Raw genomic sequence first — 20,084 nt, forward strand, 5'->3', positions numbered from 1 at the left:
GTTGTTGATTGGCTGACCAGCCGCGCGGGCGCCAACGGTTACTGGGCCAAGATTTTAGCCAGGGTGGAGGTCCCTTCTGGCAGCTTGCGTAACTTCCGGTCTTGGAAATTCCACTACCCTCGAACCGCCGACTTGAAACAGTGCCCCAGCATCGTCGCGGACAGTTCGCGCTTCCGTCTGGTAGACGCTGGATTGCGTCTCAACTGTGTTTGACACGTGCACGTGCGGACACCTCCCAAGTAGAGCCGTAAATGGGGACTGTTTGGCCATTCGTTGGGAAGGAGACAAATGAGGAGGCGCCATTGGTCGAAAACGGGCTGGGCGTGTTCCTGGGCGTCTTCAGAAATTCGAATGTGGCCAACCAGAAGCCGGAAACTATACCCTGGTGATGGTCGCGAGAAACAAACTTGATAAGTGCGTCGGAGTAACTCTCGGTGACTGAAAGCATGGTACACGTGATGTTTCAATCACGGTCATCCAAATACATGGTGGAAGAGTGCGACTAGCGGAACGATCGACATAATCTGTACGCCAATCGCCGGGAATCTGCCGTCCGAGCGGTCCCACTCTGTCCGAGCGGTCCCACTCTGTCCGAGCAGAGTTCGAGCGGCGCATTCGTTTCTTACGTCTTTCTGCATGACCATGAACGAAACATCAGGTGCACCCTGTTTCCAAGCATAAACGGTTACTACATTTAACTCTTCCGCGCTCATTCGGGAGTTTTCGTAGACCGCGCTTTCCCCTCCGCTAAGCCCTCCGCAACGAAGAAGCCGCTACTGCGCCTGCGCGCCGATAGCCCTGGCTGTTGAGTTCCGGGTATCGTAGCGAGTAGCGGAGTGAGCTGCGGGACGGCAAAAACGGTCTACGAAAACTCCCTATTAAAACGACCAAAACTGTTTCTCGCTACCACCGCTAGGGGATTCTTTTCGGCTTCTGGCTGGTCAAGAGAGCATGTCAAGCCCTCTTGCCGAGTCTGGTGCACTTCCTGGCTCTGCCAGCGCCTCCCATTGAACAAACTCTCTGCATACACGCGGATCTGCTCCCTAGCCCAAACTCTATCGCATTTTTCGAGAATAGACCTATTGCTAAATTATCCAAGCATCAAGAAGCATGCAAGGAACGCAGTTACACACGCTGCGCGTGGTGGCGTTGGCAGTAGCATTTTTTAAAAGCAAAAATCTAAAACAAGTGGCAGTTCGCACGTGTGCAAACATATTTTTGTTATGATTTGTTTAAAGTCTTTAATGCAGTTAAGGCGAGCGAGCGCAGCGCATGTAACTACGTTCCGTGCGTGCTTCTTAATGCGTGGCTGCTTTAGCAATAGGTCTCTTCCTTTGACTCTGAGTCGTCTGTCTCGCACGTGCTTTCCTTCACGGTCAGAGCGCTCGCAGAAGCCCACGGCCGGTGCCTCCGCGCAGTGAGCGTCGTGTGGCTGCCGTATTCCGTTGCAGGGACGCAGGCGGCATGTGCCGCTGGCGTCTCCGGCGCGGCGGCGGCAGGTGCGGCTGTCGGGGCCTCGTGTCGCGCAATCGACACTCGGTTTATTGTACGCGCCTGTTGCTCCAGGCGACAAAGGGAGCGCACGGGCTGTCCCCCGTTGCGCCCAGCTGCACCCCGAGTCGCGTTGCGCGGGACTGAATGCCGTCTGCACGCATCGGGCGACGGACTGGGCCGCCTGTGGCCCCCCCTTAGGCTGCGGTGGAAGCTACGTTCTCGTTGGATCGGTCGTACGTAGGGCTTTCGACATGTGATCACGCTTCCGCTCATTTCGACGCGCAGAGAGTGGTGTGAGGTGATAAAAGGCAAGCGGTTGGTTGGTCGGCGAGCTTGTCGCTTCAACTACGCTGCCGGCCTAGCGGTGAAGGAAGAGACTGATGGCCATCGTGCGTGATCGGCATGAGCAGTAGAGATTTTTTTTTTTTTTTTTTTTTTTTTTATGACTTGGGGAAATTGCCTTAAATGGTTATACACGTGTCTCTAACCTAGAAAATGTTAATGCCGTTTTTTTATTTAAAGCTTTTTGGTTTGCTTTGCATTTTCGATTGGCAAAAATCATCATATTAATCATCGGTTAATAATATCACCTCGGAAATTGTGGTACCGTGTACATCTGGTCCCATCTTCGCGTACTGCCAAAAACAAAGATTTTTTTTTCCCGCATTTTTTTTTTCTTGGAAATGATGGTTGTTCTATGCAACACCATGCTATTTTCCTGTTAAGAATGGAGTATGACTTGAAATAATGCTGCTGAAAGGGTACAATAATAAATGCCAGTCTTTGGAACAGTTTTCTTACACCCTTAAGGATGTAAAATTTCTTAGCGCGTAGTGTCTCCATTCGGGACACCACGGTTTGGGGTGTTGGTAACACCGTGTGCGGGACAGCACCTTTCAATTTCTTTCTCCACGTGCGGTCCTCTCGAATGTTGCTCTGTTGCCATGTACGTACACCACACTCTAAAAAAGAAGAAAAAAAAAACACGCTTGTGAGTCTACTTTCCCGCACAACACTCGGAGAGCCAATCACCGCAGCTTACGGACACAGCTCAGCGAATGACGATGCCGAAACGTATGTTTAGACCAAAAAAACGCAGTCTGAGTTGTCACATTAAGCAATGCAAGCGTGACGTTCTCCATTGATTAATGTCACAACTCAGATTTCTTTCTTTCTTTTTTTTATGTAAACATATGTTTCGCCACCGTCGTTCGCTGAGCTGCCTCCGTAAGTTGCAGGGATTGGCTCTTCGAATGTTGTGCAAGAAAGGAGACGCACGGATTATTTTTAGAGTGCGGCTGCAGCAGCCTGTGAAGCAGGCTCTAGTTCCTGACATGGGTACGTGTCAGCATTGCAGCTGTCTTCCAGTACTTCCTGGGTCTCACTTCGCAGTGAAAGTTTGCAGCTTTGGCCTCCCTTTACGAAAATTAGCAACGAATTTCGTTAGATGACATTAAAAACTCAATTGAAACTTGCTGATAATTTTTGTTCCCCAAGCATTCTGACATCTGCTGTTCCTGGCCCATCCAGTGGTCCCACGTTGGTCTGGAACGAGCGTAACTTCTTTTCAAAGCTTATTTGGACCTCTCGACGAAACGCGAGTGCGAGACTATCCAGTGGAAGCTCATCTTTTTAATTCTCTGCTTTTCTCCTCCTTACAGTGCAGTACGCGGTCGAGTTCCGGACGCGGCTATATGGTGAGTGCATCGACCCTGTCTTCTTTGTTTCTTGCCTCGCTACCGCGATGTCGCACATCTTTTAACGTCCCGCTGCGCATTCGCGCGCGCGCGCGCACGCACACACACACACACACACACACACACACACACACACACACACACACACACACACACACACACACACACACACACACGCACGCACGCACGCACGCACGCACGCACGCACGCACGCACGCACGCACGCACGCACGCACGCACACGCACACGCACACGCACACGCACACGCACGCACACACACACACACAAAAGTGATTTTGAAGTTGATTAATTTATCTAACACCCTATTTTATTTCTTACACTGGCTTCGACGGCGCACTGTGGGATCCTGCTGTGACTTGAGCCGGGCTTGCTCAGCCGGCGTTGATGTGTCTTCAAGAAACGTGCATTTTTTACTGGCGGCGTTTTGGAAGTGACGCGTTGGGCAACCACTTGGAAACAGAGGCACCTTCGTAGGGTGCTGCTTCGCGGCTGGCGGTGGTCATAAAAAAGTACCCAACGAAAAAAAAAAAAAAAAAAAAAAAAAAAAAAGCTACTTGCGAAGTTGCTGCTGTAGGTCTAAAGTGATGCACGCTAAAACGCATCGACAACACTCTAAGAAAAGCCCATGCGTCTACTTTTCCGCACAACACTCGGAGAGCCAATCACCGCAATTTACGGAGGCAGCTTAGCAAATGACGATGCCGAAACATACGTTTAGACCAGGAAACGCAATACGTCACGCTTGCATTGCTTAATGTCACAACTCAGACCGCGTTTTTCGGTCTAAACATATTTCTCGGCATCCTCATTCTCTGAGCTGCCTCCTTGAGTAGCGGTGATTGGCTCCCCGAGTGTTGTGCGGGAAAGTAGACGCACGGGCTTTTTCTTAGAGTACTCCTGGCCGAGCATACGGTTTCTGGAATTGCCGCAGTTCGTTTATCGTATATAATACTTTAGATAAACTACGTGCGACGTTCATTTGCCAGATTTTAATGGGGGGGTCTTTTTTTCACGCAGTTGAAAAGAATAAGTGGTCTCGATTCTTGAATCCTTCAAGAAATCAGAAAAGTCGCGTGCAACCGAATTTTTCGGTCAACCACTATTTTTGGGTTTTCGCGCTAATTGCTATATTATTGAGTCAAGACACCACCGTGAAAATGTGTCGTTACAGAGTCACGCGTTTCTTCAGACGCACAAAGTGAAACGTAGAGCAGAGGACCGGACGGAGGGCGGTTAGACCAGAAACACCGAGAGTTCCCAGGGGTCACGTGGATCGTTTGACTCCCCGAGACATCACGTGCAATAGAGTTCTGTGTATGTTTATACAGCCTGGAACTTAGTCTGCCTCATCGAGCGAGTTGTCTCCCAGCTGTAGATGAGCAATTTAGCCAGTGCAGTACAACCGCTAGCCCGGGGTCTTTACCGTGCACCACGCAGTAGTGATACACGACCGCACGCCGGTGCGATACTCATCCAGATCGAAACGGGCTTCTTTTAAATTGGCGCTTGTTGGGTGTTTCGCTGATTGTCCAATTGCGGTTTCATGATTCACAGGCGTCTTATCACTTCTCAGATGTTCTGCGTCTTCATAGCACGTGACTGAAGGAAAGGGAGCCACACTGCGAGCCCGGTTCGGGAACGACCTTTCCTTGCGGAACAAATCAGAGCAAGATGGCTAATTTTTTTTTTTTTTTTTTTTTTTTTTTTTTTTTTGTGTCCGTTTTTTTTTTGTAAACAATCTAGGCGCGCACATTGACCGGCCAGTGACGTGGTGGGTTGAGTAAAGCGTAGATGCACGGAGTTCCGGTTTCCCACCACCACCTGAGGTTGAAGAACCGGAGCGACATAGGCGGGTTTAGCGGAGATGCCCTGTCCCCTGTCTCCGCGAGCTTGAAGCGAAAAATAGGGACTCTTACCGGAAGTTCTATAAACAGTAAACTACGGGTCTTTGCTGACGTCACGCAGTCCCGAGGCGTAGCCGCTGGGTAGGAAGCCGAAAGAACGACTGACGTTTTCCTTTGTGCGTTGGATGAACCAAGACTCAAAAAGCCGCTTTCGCCAATTCCTCTTCAAGGCACGGTGCTGCTCTCGAAGTCGACTGCGCAGCCTGCGTGAGTTCACTCTTTAGGGAATTTTCGTAGATCGTCTTCGCCGTCCCGCAAGGCCCTCCGCAACCCGCTACGATAGCGGGAACTCCACAGTCAAGGCTATCGGCGCGCAGGCGCAGTAGCAACTTCTTCGTTGCGGAACGCTTAGTGGAGGGGTCAGCGCGGTCTACGAAAACTCCCTTTTGTGTGGCGTTGCGGACGTCGTCTTGTTCTCGCGTCTGCCCCCGCCCTCCTCCTGGTCCGGAAGCGACGTCAGAGAGACCCACTTCCGGTGCCGAGCAATCGATGGAGTCTGGGGTTGGCGGCCGAACCGCATAAAAAACCCGAACGGGAAATTACGTGTGTCCGGGAGAGCGAGATTGAGAAATCCTGTGAGCAGGAACGAGGGAGAGAGAGAGAGAAAGAGATGGGGGGGGGGGGGGGGGGTGCAAAGAGAAAGAAAGAGAGACAAACTGCTGCAAGAAGGGGTAACCCGTGAAAGGGATTTTTAAGACCTTGTAAATCCGGCCATAATCTGGCGCCCGACGTGATCGATCAGACGAGTTCTCCCTCCGACGCTTAGCCCTCCCCCTTTCCACATCCGTGTCCACTCTCCTTCGGCCACTCGCTTCTTTCGATTCCTCCTGCTTACCAACTTTGTTTGTTTTTTTTTTTCGTCCCGTTGTTTTGCTTTCTTTCTTTCTTTAGGTCTAGCTCGACCTTTCCAGTTGCCACACAAAGTTCACAGTTTTTTTCCCAGTGGGCCGTTGTTTTCGCAGCAGCCGGTTGCGCTCACCGTGAAGGAAAGGGCTATTGCCCACTCGAGGCACCTCTCCCCGTGCATTCGGTGTCCTGCCCGAGCCTATAATTTGGCTTTGTTTCGATCCCTGTCGCGTCCCGGCGGCCCATTGCTGTCGCCCGCTTCTGATCGATTGCCGGGCGATGGGGCCCCGAGTGAGCGGTTCGCTTCCGCGTGCTCGCCTGGGGCTGGGCAGGAACGCTGGGAGCCCCCACCCTCGGGAACGAGGTGTGCCTAGGCGCCCCGGAGTCTGTTGCTACACCTCCGGGGTCGTGTTGGACGGATAATAATAGCTGGTTCGGGGACAGTTTATTTTATGGACCTCGTCCGGTGCACCTCGCGGGACAACCGCCGCGAGCAGCACTGACTCTTCACCGGCGTCATTCCGATAGTTGTTTGTTCCGAGCTTCGCACGAGCATCATCGTGCGAAGAGGCATCATCAGAAGAGATTCCTGATAGGTTTTAATCTTCGTACTGAAAAGTTGGCAGTCCTTTTTCGGATGCCAAGCCGAGCTGGGATCCAAGTATTCCCCGGCGCTGCTGGTGACGCAGCTGGAGGCAGATCGTGTCGACACGCAACGCGGAAGCGTGTTCTTGACAAAACGCGGCGACGCAGATGGACCGAGATGCGAAATGAGCTTGGCAGATGACCAACTGCTCTTTTCAAACGCTTTTCTTTCTTTCTTTTCTTGACGCCCAATGTTACGGCGATTACAGTAGAAAAACATTCCATGCTTTACATTTTAAAATATAAGACGAGGAAACCTGCCTGTTATCCAGCTCCCCCCCCCCCCCCCCCCCCCCCCCCCCCCCGGGCCACAAGCCGCGAATCCTTCTTCTTTAGGTCGATCCTGGGAGGATGCATGTTATCTCGGCGCCGATACCGCCGGGGTATAAGGGAAGCGATCGCCATTCGGAGCAGCGTCCGTTCGTTGCCCCCGCACGCCTGTTCATGTGCGGGCGCCCCCCGTGTTTGTCCTGACTCCGAGCCAAGACGCGAGTCGCGGTTCCTTCTGGCCCCAGCTGCGGCCGCTTTGTCAGCGCGTCGAGGCACTGTCTGTTTGGCCAGGCCTAAGCGCCGATCTCGAAAGAACGCCCGAGGATGCGCGGTGTTGTGATCAGGTAGCTATTCCCCATCCACTGTTTGATCTGGTGCCTCGGAGTCTCTCGCTACTCCATTGAGTTATGTGCAACGCCCTGTGGAAAACTAACGTAAAATCGTACGCGCTCGTCAGCACGAACGTCAGCAAAACTCTCAGCTCGCGCTAAATTTCCTCGGGGCCTATGATAGTCAACGATATGCGCATTCGACGCTGGTTCTTGTCTCATTTTGTAGAGATTTCAATCATTCGTGATTTAAGTTTGCGTAGTTTAGGCTATGCGAGCCGGGTGATTAGCTGGCCTCCATGCTTCCTAACGCCTCCATCGAGGAAGTTCCGCTCTATGCTTCTTCTCTACAAACCCCGTTACACGCAGGCATTGCATGACGCCGCACATCACCACGAGTTCCGAGCTTAGCGAGTCGCCTTTATACGTTAAAAAGAATACCGTACGGGGGCGCACAAAGTAACCAGAAGCAATACTGCCCAAGCACAGTTTGAACAGAGCATCCGGTCCCAGTGGCACCCACTGAGACGAAAGCAACCGTATAGAGCACCGCGACGGAATCCCTGAAACTGCAGGGTTGCTAATGGTCCGTGACAGATGAAAGGGGAAGCTCCTCCCACCTGACTTCCTCTTCAGCGTTCTGTCTGCTAAAGTGGGAAGAGGTGGGAGGAGTTTTCTCCGAACTCTTAAACTGTCACCGACTGTAGGCGGGCGACAGCACTAACGCATAAACGAAGTGCGCCACTCAGCCGCGCGAATTCTTTCGGCCGAAGCGGCAGTCGTCGTTTTCGGGGTAGCGGCGTTTCGCCGAGCCTGCTTGCGAAACAAACGAGAAAGCGTCGCGCGCTCCGGAGCGTGCCACGACGCGGCAGTGGCGCGACGGCGCGCCTCATTTCCAGTTGGCGGCCGCAACACGCTGCCAAGTGGGGCGCGAGGAATCCGCACGAGCGGCGCCCGGCGGACATTTAGCTCGTTACAGCTAATGAGGCGCAGATTATCGAATTAAAACCTCCCCCTCTCTCAAACGCCCTTTTCCTCCTCCGCGCGCGGCGCCCCCCCGCTCCGCCGCCGCCGACGAATGGATGAATGAAAGCCGCTTCGGGCTCGGAGTCCTGCCCGGTCGGAATGGGCTTCCATCCACTCGGGTCTCTTCCTTCTTCGTGTCGGGCTTCGAAAAGGCTCGTTCGTCTCTAAGCCGACGTTGCGAAGCTTCTGCTGCCAGATCGCTTGTCAAGTGTAGCAGGCAGCGAGATACCTACTTGTCTCTTCGTAGATCTCCGCAGCATTAGAGACCTCCGGTTTCATGGCTCGCTCCCTCCTGTCCCTTCTCTGCCAGCTATCTTCTTCTCACTCGTAGTTTTGGATAGCCTAATGCGTCGACGGGCGTGGAGCGTTAGTTCCCGCCCCGTTTATCTCCTCGAGCGAGACCTTTCGAAAGCGCGACGTCGAACGTATAAAAGAGTCAGGCTAACTGGTCTTTCCGGGCGTAGGAGCGCCGATGAAACGACTCGCTCGTCCACGAGGTGACGGCCTGTGTCGTCGCCTTGCCTCCGTTTCGTAAATTGTACGCGGAAAGCTTGGCGTTCAAAAGCCGAAAACGGATCAGCTTGCGATAAAACCCGATTAATTGCGGCGCTATTTAAGGTTCTTCAACCCTCTGCAAACACGACTTCGAATTTTTTAATTTTTTAATGTTAAGCACGGTAGCTTTATTTTTGAGAAATTGAGCGTGATCGAGTATCGTTGCTGCGCTTGTTCTTAGTCGTTTAGTGCGTTGGTTTTCGTGCACTAAAATTTGGCCACAAGCCGATCTCTCGATATTATTCAATTCGTTTCGAGCTCTAGCCAGGCTCCGTCGCCGTTACAGTGGGTCTCGAACATATCGCCGAGGTGGCGCCTGTCATTTGGTGCAGCATACGACAAAGACGTCTCCCCTCACGGACCAAATAACGCGGTACAAGTAACGCGGGAAGAGACCGATTCACACAGTAGCGCTCGGTTACGTTTACGTCGAGATAAGACTTTGAATTGCCATGGCATCCGAGCGTTACGTCTCTTTTGTTGTCGTGGTGACTCGTAGTGGTATCTCAGAGTAAGCCACCCCGACTTGTAAGCCCCGTACCTACTCTGTGAAGTTGCGCTTTTAGAGTGATGTCATTTGTAACGAAATTTGCGTACTTTTTCTATGCGGATTATCCCCAACAATTACTCGTTACATTCATATAAAGTGGAAAAAGAAAAGAGAGAAGAGAAAAAAAGGGGGGGGGGGGAGGGCGCTTTTGGATATCTTTTTTGTATCCAACGCGACGGCGGTGGATTGGTGGGTGGTCTGCTAAACAAGCCAGCAAATCGGGCCGCCGAGCAGTCGCGCTGTCACTGCAACGCTCGGCAAACATCGCCGCATCGGAGCAAGTACGCGCTTTGACACGAGCTCGCAGCCCGCCAACACGTGCTGTCTCCAACGAGCTTGAGTAAACTTAGAGCGGTAAACCAGCGGTCAAAAATGGCACCCCCCCGGTTGCCGCCATCTTGCCTGTTTGCCACATTAGTGATCACGTGACGTTAAGATGGCTGCGCCCAGAGGTGGGCCAGATCAGATTGGCCAGATCGTGGTCAGCAGATGGGCACTCTGAGGCTGCGTTCGAATCTTACTCAAATGGCGCCGAGTTATTCCGGCGGATCAAGTCACGTGACAAGACAGATGCAGCGACGCTGGACGCGGGTAGGTTTTCGAACGCAACGGGTACGAGAACTTCACCCAGGAGTGAGATAAAAGCTGCGTTCGATTTGCTTGCACCTCCTCCGCCGGTGCAGAAAAGTGTAGGGCAGTCTACTTCCGGTATATGTATTGAGATACGATCGGAAGTACACCGCCCCACATTTTTCTGCACCGCTGCAGGAGGTGCAAGTAAATCGAACGCAGCTTCTATCTCTTTCCTGGGTGAATTTCTCGTACCCGTTGCGTTCGAAAACCTACCCGCGCCCAGCGTTGCTGCATATTTCTTGTCACGTGACTTGATCCGCCGGAATAACTCGGCGTCATTCGAGTAAGATTCGAACGCAGCCCCAGAGTGCCCATCTGCTGACCACGATCTGGCCAATCTGATCTGGCCCACCTCTGGGCGCAGCCATCTTAACGTCACGTGATCACTAATGTGGCAAACAGGCAAGATGGCGGCAACCGGGGGGGTGCCATTTCCGCTGCAGGCAGTGGGTTCCGGTTTACCGCTCTAAGATAAGACTCAAGCTCGTTGGCTGTCTCTCCCCCTCAGGCGCGCGCCGACTTGGGTGTCGTACACGACGTGCCCCGGCGGTCATAAACAAGAGCTCGGCGAGGGCAGTCATTTGTTATGCCGGCGGCAGCCCCCGTAGGGAGAGACTGGCCCTATTTATTATTCTCACGTCCGTTTCTCCCGGTTTTATTGTTTCCAGCGCCGGGGCGACGTGCCGTTTCGAGAGGCCCCCTCCCCTCGCTTGTGCGTGTGCCGATCGGCCGATAACTCCGCTTCAATGTACGACGGACCGCAGGCAACGCGACGTGCCATATCAGCGAATCCGGCGCTGTCGTTGGATCGCGCGACCAGGCGCCCCGCGTCGGTGCGCCCCTTCCGATGGTCACGTGGCGCTCGGACGGCGTTGGATTGGCTTCAGCGGCTGGTGGCATTTCGTAGCGACCGCCGCGGTTCACCCGAAGGGGGACATGAGTGAAGTCGCCCTCGATCAGCGCGCACGCGACTCCTCGCACACCGATAAACAAGGAGACCTGTTCAGCAAAGAGGTAGTAAACAAGCACACATTTTAATGCTACGGCATTAAAGAAAGAAAAAAATTGTGGCGGTTGAGGCCGTGTTTTGTGTACCTGAGCGCGGCGTGTCAACGCGGCAATTTATGAAGTCGATACAAATGCAACTGTGCCGGTTTTTTTTTTTTTTTTTTTTTTTTTTAGCGCGTTTGGTTGGTCGGCGAGTTGGAAAATTTACCTGGTTCATGAGCGTTTATAAAGGTCCCGTTTGGAGTGTTATTACGACGCTTGCTTGGTGGTGGAGAACGTACAACGCACCAAATGCCGATGCATTTGGTGCGGTGAGTTTAATACTTTTCTCTCGCATCCCGGGGTAGAGTTGGTTTTCCAGCCCGAGAGGTGTTGCGGTCACGGTCAAATACGATGTATAATAGCGAGTGCTTCACCGAACGTAGACCAAAATGTTCGTCTAAAAGTTGATCATCGCACCGAAAGGAGATAGGTACACCGTGTGTCAAGGAGCCCGTGTACCTAGGTATACGAAGCATCCTTCTTTAAATTTTCGCAGTTGTATGTTTAATGAGGGAAAATAGACAGACAGTTCCCCTTTAGGAACTTAATGAGCACTATCGAAAACTACTAGGTCAGTCAACCTAGAAAGATTGAGCGCTAGCTTCGTTTTGGGAAATTCAAGACATGCATCCAATGGCGCGCCTGCGCTGTTATTCTTATTTTTGTGTGTGTGTGTGTGCGTACATGTTCGCTTTGTTAGCCTTGTGCCTTAGCACGAGCGGTATATTTTGCCCACCACCACCTTTCCCTCGCGCTCCGAGTCTTTCGAACATTTACGAGTTAAGCTTGTTTCCCTGACGCTGGCCACGTTTCTAATTGGAGCCATGTGTTTATCTTTGCTAAAAAAAAATTAATTATGCAAAACTAATTCGAATTTGCCGCTGAGACGTCAAATTAGCAGCTTTCCCCAAACTTCTTTTTTTTTTTTTTTTCGCACGAGCGACGTTGCAATTGCGAAATTGCACTATGTCAATCAGGTTAAAGAGAAGCTGTAAAACTTCTCTAAAAAATGAGATAGCTGTTGACTCTAGCGTAAATCCGTGAATCTGAATATCACGTTCGTGTTCCCCGAAGTTGTCTCTAAACGCGAGAAAACCCGAAAAACCTCCGACGAGTCGTGTGACGTCAGAAGAGGATACTTCGGCAGCCGGGTGCTTATTATTACTTTTCTTTTTTTTTCAATTCTAGCTCTTTTAAATTAGGGAGGGTGCGCGTGCATATCTTTGATAAAGGCTGAAGGTGTGCGAGAGGGGAGATTCCGAAAACTCCTTTTGTGACCTCACGCTCCGGGAAGGGGCTTTCAGCGGTACCTTGAGAAATGACTTTCTGCAACTCCCATAAAAAAAAAAAAAAAAAAAAAAAAAAAAAAAATATATATATATATATATATATATATATATATATATATATATATTTTTTTTTTTTTTTTTTTTTTTTTGTATATTTGAGATGCTGGAGGTGAAATGACGGTTTCAGAGTGTTTCCTCAGATACAAAACCGCTTCAAGTTCCCTTTAACAATCCACATTTGCCCAGTTTTTTTTTTCGTCTTTGTTTTGTCGCGCACGTCCTTTCTTTGTTCTGACTGCAAGAAAATAATGTATGAACATTGAAGTTAAAGCAGTTAGGCAGGCGAGCTGGTTAAGGATAGGCGTGGTAACCCCCGAGTGCATGAAAATAGCAGTGCGACGTGTTCGTTGCGAACTTGTCTTCTAAGGCATAGTCCACATTCCCGAGCAACGACATCCGGTGGGCGAGCAGTACGCCAAGGGCCCATGCTGGGACCGTGAGTTAGTTCCGGCTCTTGCGCGGCAGGTTCGTGCCCTGCGTTGAAGCCGCCTCCCCGTGTGGCGTGTTGACCGAGCGGCTCGCGCCGGTTTGAGGCGAGTGAGTGTTGTTCGTCCTGGCTGTCGCCTCTCGTTTGCCCATTTGTCATCCTCCAGCACCGAGACACCCTCCGTGTGTTTGCCTCCTTCCTAATGCCGGCGTTTCTCCGTTTCCTCCTTCAAGTCCTCCGCCGCCGCGTTTCTTTGTGTGCGGGATATCTGCCCCCCCAACGCGCTGCCCGTGTCCGATGCCCCTGCATCGATTGAGGTCCCCGGATGTGGTAGGGGGCGGCCGCCACCAAGCGATCGGCGAAGCTCTGATTGTCAAACCTCTTCTATTTTTTCCCCCATCCCATCTCCTCCGTTTTTCTCGCCGTCTTTCATCTTTCTTTTTGCTCGTTCTCTCTTTTTGTTACTTTCGTTCGGCGTCGACATCATTCTTCCCTCGTTCATCCTTCGCGTCATCTTTATTTCGCTCCCCTCCTCCTATCAATTCTGGCGTATCATCTTCTCTGGCCGCCGCTTTACTTTCATATACGGAGGGATGCCTCGTATTTGCTTCCCATTTTTCTCGACCGTTATCGGTCTTTTCTAACTTTTCTTTTTTACTTTCTTCTATTTCCTTTTTTTCCCTTTCTTTGTTAGTTGCCCGGCCTTGGTCGGTCTGAGCGGTGCTCCTATCTCTCTATTAGGCGCGTCGTTCATCGTTCACTTAGCCCATCGCGGTCCCTTCTTTTCGGGCTCATTCTTTGGCGGTCCCGATGTAGCCGTCCCTCCCCCTCATTCCATTTCTCGCAAACTGAACGCCGCTTTAGCGCCGCCTTTCCACATAGTCCCGTGGACGAGGAAGAAGAAAAAAAGGGATAGAAAGGAAAAGTAATATGGCGGAGGAGCACGGCGAAACAGAGATAAGAGGTGGAAAAATAAAGAAGAAAAATAAATATGTAAAAAAAAAAATAATCGAGAGAACGAAAGGAGAAAAAAAAAAGCGAGAGGAGGAGCGGCAGAAATCAATTTTCCTTCCTGGCAGTTTGTCGCTCTTTGTGTTCGGCGCTCATGTATGTGAACGCGCGCGTGCGGCTGTGTGTGTGTGTGTGCGTGCGTGTGTGTGTGTGTTTGTGTGTGTGTGTGTGTGTGTGTGTGTGTGTGTGTGTGTGTGTGTGTGTGTGTGTGTGTGTGTGTGTGTGTGTGTGTGTGTGTGTGTGCGGGCGGGCGCGGCCAGTCAGTCACTCGGTAGCGGCGGGACAGACTTCGGGGGTCCCGAAGATATTTGATGATTATTTGCGCCTGTGCTTCCATCTTCCTGGCTGCCTCTCCTTTCTTCCTTCTTTTTATCGGGAAAGGGAGGGGATGAAGAAAGGGAAGAATACGTGCGCAGACTGGCGCTGTCTTCGTTGTGGGCGTCAGGTGGCGCCAGTGCGGCCGAGCGGGGAACGAGGGAGCCCTCCCGGGTCGGTGCGGGAACCCCGGGTGCAGTGTCGGGTCTTTGTATTTGGCTTTCCTTTCCCGGGGTTAGGCTTTGGTTGTGTCCGCGGTCGGATTGCCGACTCCCTTTCCTGTTCTCGAGTCGGGTTGCCTGCACTCGGGATATTGCGGCTCGGGTGGTCTGCGTTGACAGGAGATCGTGTCCTTCTCTTTTTTCGTTTCTTGCTTCGTTCTGGTCCGTCGACGTCTCGTTAAAAAGTCGCCGACGGTTGTCCCGCGGTATCGTCTCTGCGTTAAGCGCCTGGCGACTGCTGGTAGCGGTTCATGGCTGGCTCAACGGCGTTGATGCGGTCGGGACGCTTCTGTCGCCTGCACCCTGGGAATATTTGCTGCGCGTTAGTGTCCTCCGCTTTCCGAGTTGCGTGCAGTGTTGTGAAGGGCACTGGAACTTCATCGTAGCTTTCTTGGGCACTTTGCTGCGAATAACTCTCGAACTGGAGTACTGTTGAAACGTCACTCATGATCCTCATGTGCTTGTGTCGACATGGTCTTTGCGGCCATGTCGAGTTTGCCATTACCGATTTCCACGCTTGCGGACAGGAAAAGAACAAAATGTGCCCCTTGGTAAAAGGCGGAAGGAAATATGTTTTGTAGGACACGGACAGTGCGCCTCAATCGGCCCCTGCGGCGGCCGATTGAACTATCTGAAGAAGGTTTGGGTTCCCGATTTCTATCTTGTCCTGAGAAGGCATCCCGAATGTATTCGGTGACATATTCAACAGTAAGTAGCCGACACGAGCTCAATGTTTGGAAACGCAGTGGCGGCCTTACGTTTAGGGTGCACTGTACCTTTCGTTGTCTTATTATACTTGCAGCAGCTTTTTTTTCTTGTTTTTGTTTTGCGTTATTTTTAGTTTGATAAAAAAAAAATGCACGCAAACATGGTTTAGCCCTGGACGTCATCGATAAGTGACTCGATATTTGATCCATACTTGAATCGACCGAGCTCTTTCGAGGGACTAATCGACTATATATTTTAATCGGTACGCAGTCCCGCTTTGAACAGTTTTCGGTTGGTTGGTTGATCCCTTACACTGCGGTACCTCATTTCAAACTAGATCGGCGACTGTAACGACTCTGCGACATCTCGAAGCTGACATGTGTAGGCCTCGTGATCAATATATCCCCGAGTCTCTTACCGCGTTCTTTTCTCGGTTCCCTGACGTACAGAAACCGAATGCTCCATATTGACCATTTCCACAAGGGCGCCGCTATCTTGAAATATCGTGACTTCCAGTATGGGCGAAAACATCGTTTTCCCGTCACCACGCCAATAGAATACGTTTGGGAGATAAGCGTAACCGTCACCCATTTTGGTTTTACCTCCCCTTTACTTTTTACTATATGTAGACCTTTTCTGTGTACTCTCGTCCCCAGCCACCTAATAGGCGTATCCGGTATGGGCGACGAAAAAATACCAAAACGTTTCAACCCGTAACTAGTAAAAAAATAAAGGGGAGACAAGTGCCTTCTATTGGCGTGGCAAAGGCAAAACAGTGTCTTCGCCCATACTGCAAGTGACATCGATTCAAGATGGCGGTGCACTCGCAGAAAAGGTGTACAGGTTGAAATTTTTATTATTTTTTCGTCGCCCATACCGGATACGCCTATTAAGTGGCTGTGGACGAGAGTAAACGAAACAGGTCTATACACCAACTCAACTGGGCTCTGCTGTGGGCACTGCGCCATGCGTAGACGCTCCATCTTACGCGAATCGGGTTTTTGCGCACGCGCAGTGCCTGCAGATGACGTGGGCAAACGCGCGCTTGTTCGCATTGATAGAAGTGCTGCGCCATTTGTGCCGAATTGCGCCATAAACAAAAGTCTTCTACATCTGACGCTAAAATGGCAATTAAATAAAAAAAATCATTGTGCTATACCTGCGCCGTGATGGGCTTAAACGAAGCAAACAAATATGGTTGGCGGATATAAATTAAAGAAGGAATGGAAAATGGTGCAAATATGCATTTTACAGCATCTCTACTCGCCGTGTGGTTCGTTTCATCCTATGCCAGAGCACAATCGGAGGCTCGAACACATACAACCTCTAACGCACACACTAATAGCGCAAGTCACGGGGCATTCTCTGCACTTGATTGGTGTAGCTGATGAAAGAACACGTATACAGAAAGATGACGAATGCTCTTATGCCGCGATTTATTCATTGGTCCCATTGGCTTTTTATTAACCAGTGTTCATCACTATTTTAATTCGCGATTAATTCTATGATTAGCCATTAACCAAGTAGACTGCGATTGATTTGTATACCATTGACTCATAGCGTCGACTGCACTTTGGCTCAAGATGACACGAAGTATAGCGATTGCTCGCCAACCGCGTTGGCCCCGTCATCGTTTAGATTTTCGGACGATGTCGGCATTGCAAAAAACCAACATTCGCGAAAAAAAAAAGGGGGGGGGGGGAAGCGAAATAGTGGAATTCCGGCTACTATATGATAAGACAGAATCAGGGCCTTCTACTCTAAAAAAAAAAAAAAGAAATAAATAAAGAAAAAAAAAGATGTTTGTGTTTTATTAGAAGATGCAACCACTTTTTAATTTTTCCGCGGTATGAGCAAACAGGTGTTGACATCTGCTCGTAAAGCGTCAGTGGCTGCTCCAAAGCATTTTTGCCTGCTATGCGAAACCTGCTATAAAACGTTGAATCCCACTTTCATCACTGTGCTTGTAAACAGCGTGCTGTTGTTGGTGCAGGGTAAGAAAGCTGGACGAGGAGCTCGTCCTGCTTTCTTACCTCTTTCCACATCTGCAGAGCGAACGCCGAAGAGGAAGCGAGGAGGGACTCACCTCCTCTCCGGCCTTCGCTCTGCTCAAGTGGAAAGAGAGCTTGTCCCGCTTTCCCTACCCTGCAACAGACTATATGTGATAGTCTGTTTTAACTAAAGTCAGAGTGCAGCCAAGGCTACGGGTCAAGGGGGGCCAATCGAACAGTTACAGGGTTCGTCGTCCTTCAGTGCGGGTGTTAACCGCGGCTAAACTCATTTCATTTATTTTACGCTCAAAGCGCCCGAAGGCATTATTACATGAGGGGGGAATAGAATGCATGGAAACATCGTAGCAAAAAAGACAAAAACACTCGACGTAGAAAACAGGATGTGCCATATCGCGCACGCTTATACACAAATGTATACATAGCAGCTACACGCCAAACGAGCAGGTGAAATCGAAAGGACTTGGGTAATTCCACAGATCCACTCCTAAGGTGTGCACAATCTTGTATGCTTACGACATTTTCAGAGAGCTCATTCCATTCATGAATGGCCAACATCGAGGGAGGCTCGGAAAGCCGTTTCGTGCGACTTAAGGGTATAGCCTGACTTTATGCTGGTGGTCGTGCCTAGGAAAGATCCGATGCGGAGGAGGTGCACGTAGTCAAGTTCCTTTTGTCAGTTTAATTTTTAGCTGAACTATGCGGAAGTCCGCCAAAATGTTCCCTTTCCATTTTAAGGTATAAATAATAATAACGCATTCGGTGGATAAAAGTTAGCCGCGACAGTTTGCGCTTATTGCATAAGTGATCGAGGCCAGCCTCGGACTTTAATGTTGCCACACTAGACGCGAACGAATAATCTCTAAAAATAAAACGACAGGCCCTATTCTGAACGGGCTAAATTTTTTGTATTAAATAATACTGCCAGGGACTCTGAATAATGCTAGCATATTCTAGCTTTGAACGAATAAAGGGTGTATAAGCTAACAATCGTACTTCACTATAGTGCCAAAATCAAATTCCTTCTAAAGCAGTGCGAATAGCTTTGCTCACAATATAATCAATATGCATTTTCCAGTGCGCAGTGAATGCACCATGACCTTGCACTGCAATCTTTGCGCCCGTGTTAATGTCCCTTCGGACCCGCCAGAGCGCTCATACGGAAGGAAGGAGGCATAGCACGCTTGTCGACGTCGCATTGATCCAATATGTAAACATGCGCAGACGAGAGCCGATCGATGAACTTCGTGTAGAGGTGCCGTGACCTGATCCGTGTTTTTCCTCTCTTTTTCAGTGCGATAGTGAAAGTGACAGCGAAAGGGTGAGTACGCTTCGCCATTTCCTTCCCCGCCGCTTCACGGACTTTGCGGACAACCTTCGGAGGACCCAGGGTTCGGTGCCGGACCAACTGAATCCGTACACGGGAGCTTCTGTGGCGAGAAGGCAAATCTCGTTGGAGGTAGTCTGACTCTGGACAGATTCACGAGTCTCGCCGTGTAGATCGCTTGCGAAACGGTATTTGTAGATCGCAGACCCCTCCGGATGTGTTGGAATAGGCTCCGCGTATATCTTTCGCGGTGAAATAAAATAGAATGCGAAGACCGTGGGTTCGAGCACTGTGTGTGTCCTACACGAGTTTGAAGATACGAGAGGCTGGGGTATACGTGCAACAGCGCGAGATAGCTAGGGCACGTGTATCGGGCCTCTTGCTTATGTTCGTGTCACCGTAATGCTGCTAGCCGTAACTTTTCAATAAAAATCGACGTTTTTTGTTGTTTTTTTTTTGTTTTTTTATTGTAGAAAGCTTGTGAAGGGACATTCCCCTTTCACGTCGCACCGGATAAACGGAAAAAGATGGAACGCAAAACGAAGCAACTCCGTCTTCCTGGTTCGTCTTCTTCTAACTCTTCTCTATCGCTGTTTTCCGAGATTTCGGTGTATCACGATGCTATGCCGACTCCCTTTAAACTCGCGCCGTATACAGCCCTGAGTGTCAAGTTGATGGGCGTGTTATTGAAGACTTGAGCGCGTTGCGCGCCCTCCGTCGGCGAGGCTCCTAACCAGTTTTGGTTTTCTTTGTTCTATATTCAGGCGCACGCCGCGTCGAGTTTAGTCTCGGGCGATAAAAGAGCCCTCTTGGCATTGACTTGCAAATGCGCTGCCGTCATTTGCGTGGCCCCGTCAGCCGACCGCCTTCGCGCCACGCTCGGCCTCAGACTCGTTCCAGGGGCTGCGGAATTTGAATGAGTGTGCGTCGGAGATAAACCCATATAATACAACGTCCTTTTTTTTTTTTTGCATTTGTTGTATATTGAAGTTTTTTTTCCCGTGTCGAGAAAACAAGACGGTGCTTCCCACGGAGCTATACCTCCCGGTGCTAAATGTTTCAGGAAGTCACGAGGCAACTGAAAGGTGCAGTGACAGCGTGTTGTTTGGCGGGCGTCTGCTCGAAGCATTACGACTATCCTATCTACGGCGCGTGAAACATTACCCAGGAATAGGACGCAAAGAAGGCGGACGTCTGAGAGAACGGGGCATACGTGACGACCTTGCTTTAGGTTCGCCTGATTTTCCGTTTGTTTGAACGCGCGATAATAAGGGAGAATGGATCGATCGTGCCGCTCCCATGGGCACACGAAGCGTCCGAGTCGGCCCGGGCGGAACGTCGGAACAATTCCCCAAGCCGGGCAGTACAATGTGGGATAGCCACGCGAGGTCTACCGGGATTTTCCGGAATGGTCTGTTCGAGCGGGCCCGTACCGTCGACGGGTCGACCGCTATACAGGCGCGTATTACTGGAGCGCGCTGCGGGCTCCTCGGTCCGGGCTCGACCAAAACCGCCTACGTCATCACCAGTGGTTGTACGCAGCGCCACCTTGCGTCTGCATTGCCGCCAGTGCGTCTCCCTAGCGGTATTATAATGTACGCTAGAGGTTCAAATGGCGCTAGTGTGCTGTGCCAAATTGAAGCAGACCGCGACCAGTCGAACACTGACTTCCGGTAATGCATTTCTATGGGAAAAAG

General features: G+C 50.7%; 1 protein-coding gene across 2 annotated transcripts in view; it reads left to right on the top strand.

Moving 5' to 3' along the window:
- LOC8032139 (proline-rich protein 36) overlaps nt 1-20,084 on the top strand; it is a 207,448-nt gene that overhangs the window by 44,441 nt on the left and 142,923 nt on the right. For both annotated transcript variants that reach the window (XM_040499957.2, XM_042290618.1), the window contains 2 exons: nt 3,156-3,191; nt 18,355-18,381. In XM_040499957.2, the coding sequence (XP_040355891.1) occupies nt 3,189-3,191; nt 18,355-18,381 (30 nt within the window). In that variant the 5' untranslated portion in view covers nt 3,156-3,188. The remainder of the gene's footprint in view (nt 1-3,155; nt 3,192-18,354; nt 18,382-20,084) is intronic.

Source organism: Ixodes scapularis, unplaced genomic scaffold (assembly GCF_016920785.2).
Source record: "Ixodes scapularis isolate PalLabHiFi unplaced genomic scaffold, ASM1692078v2 PGA_scaffold1__304_contigs__length_218370807, whole genome shotgun sequence".
NCBI lineage: Eukaryota > Metazoa > Arthropoda > Arachnida > Ixodida > Ixodidae > Ixodes > Ixodes scapularis.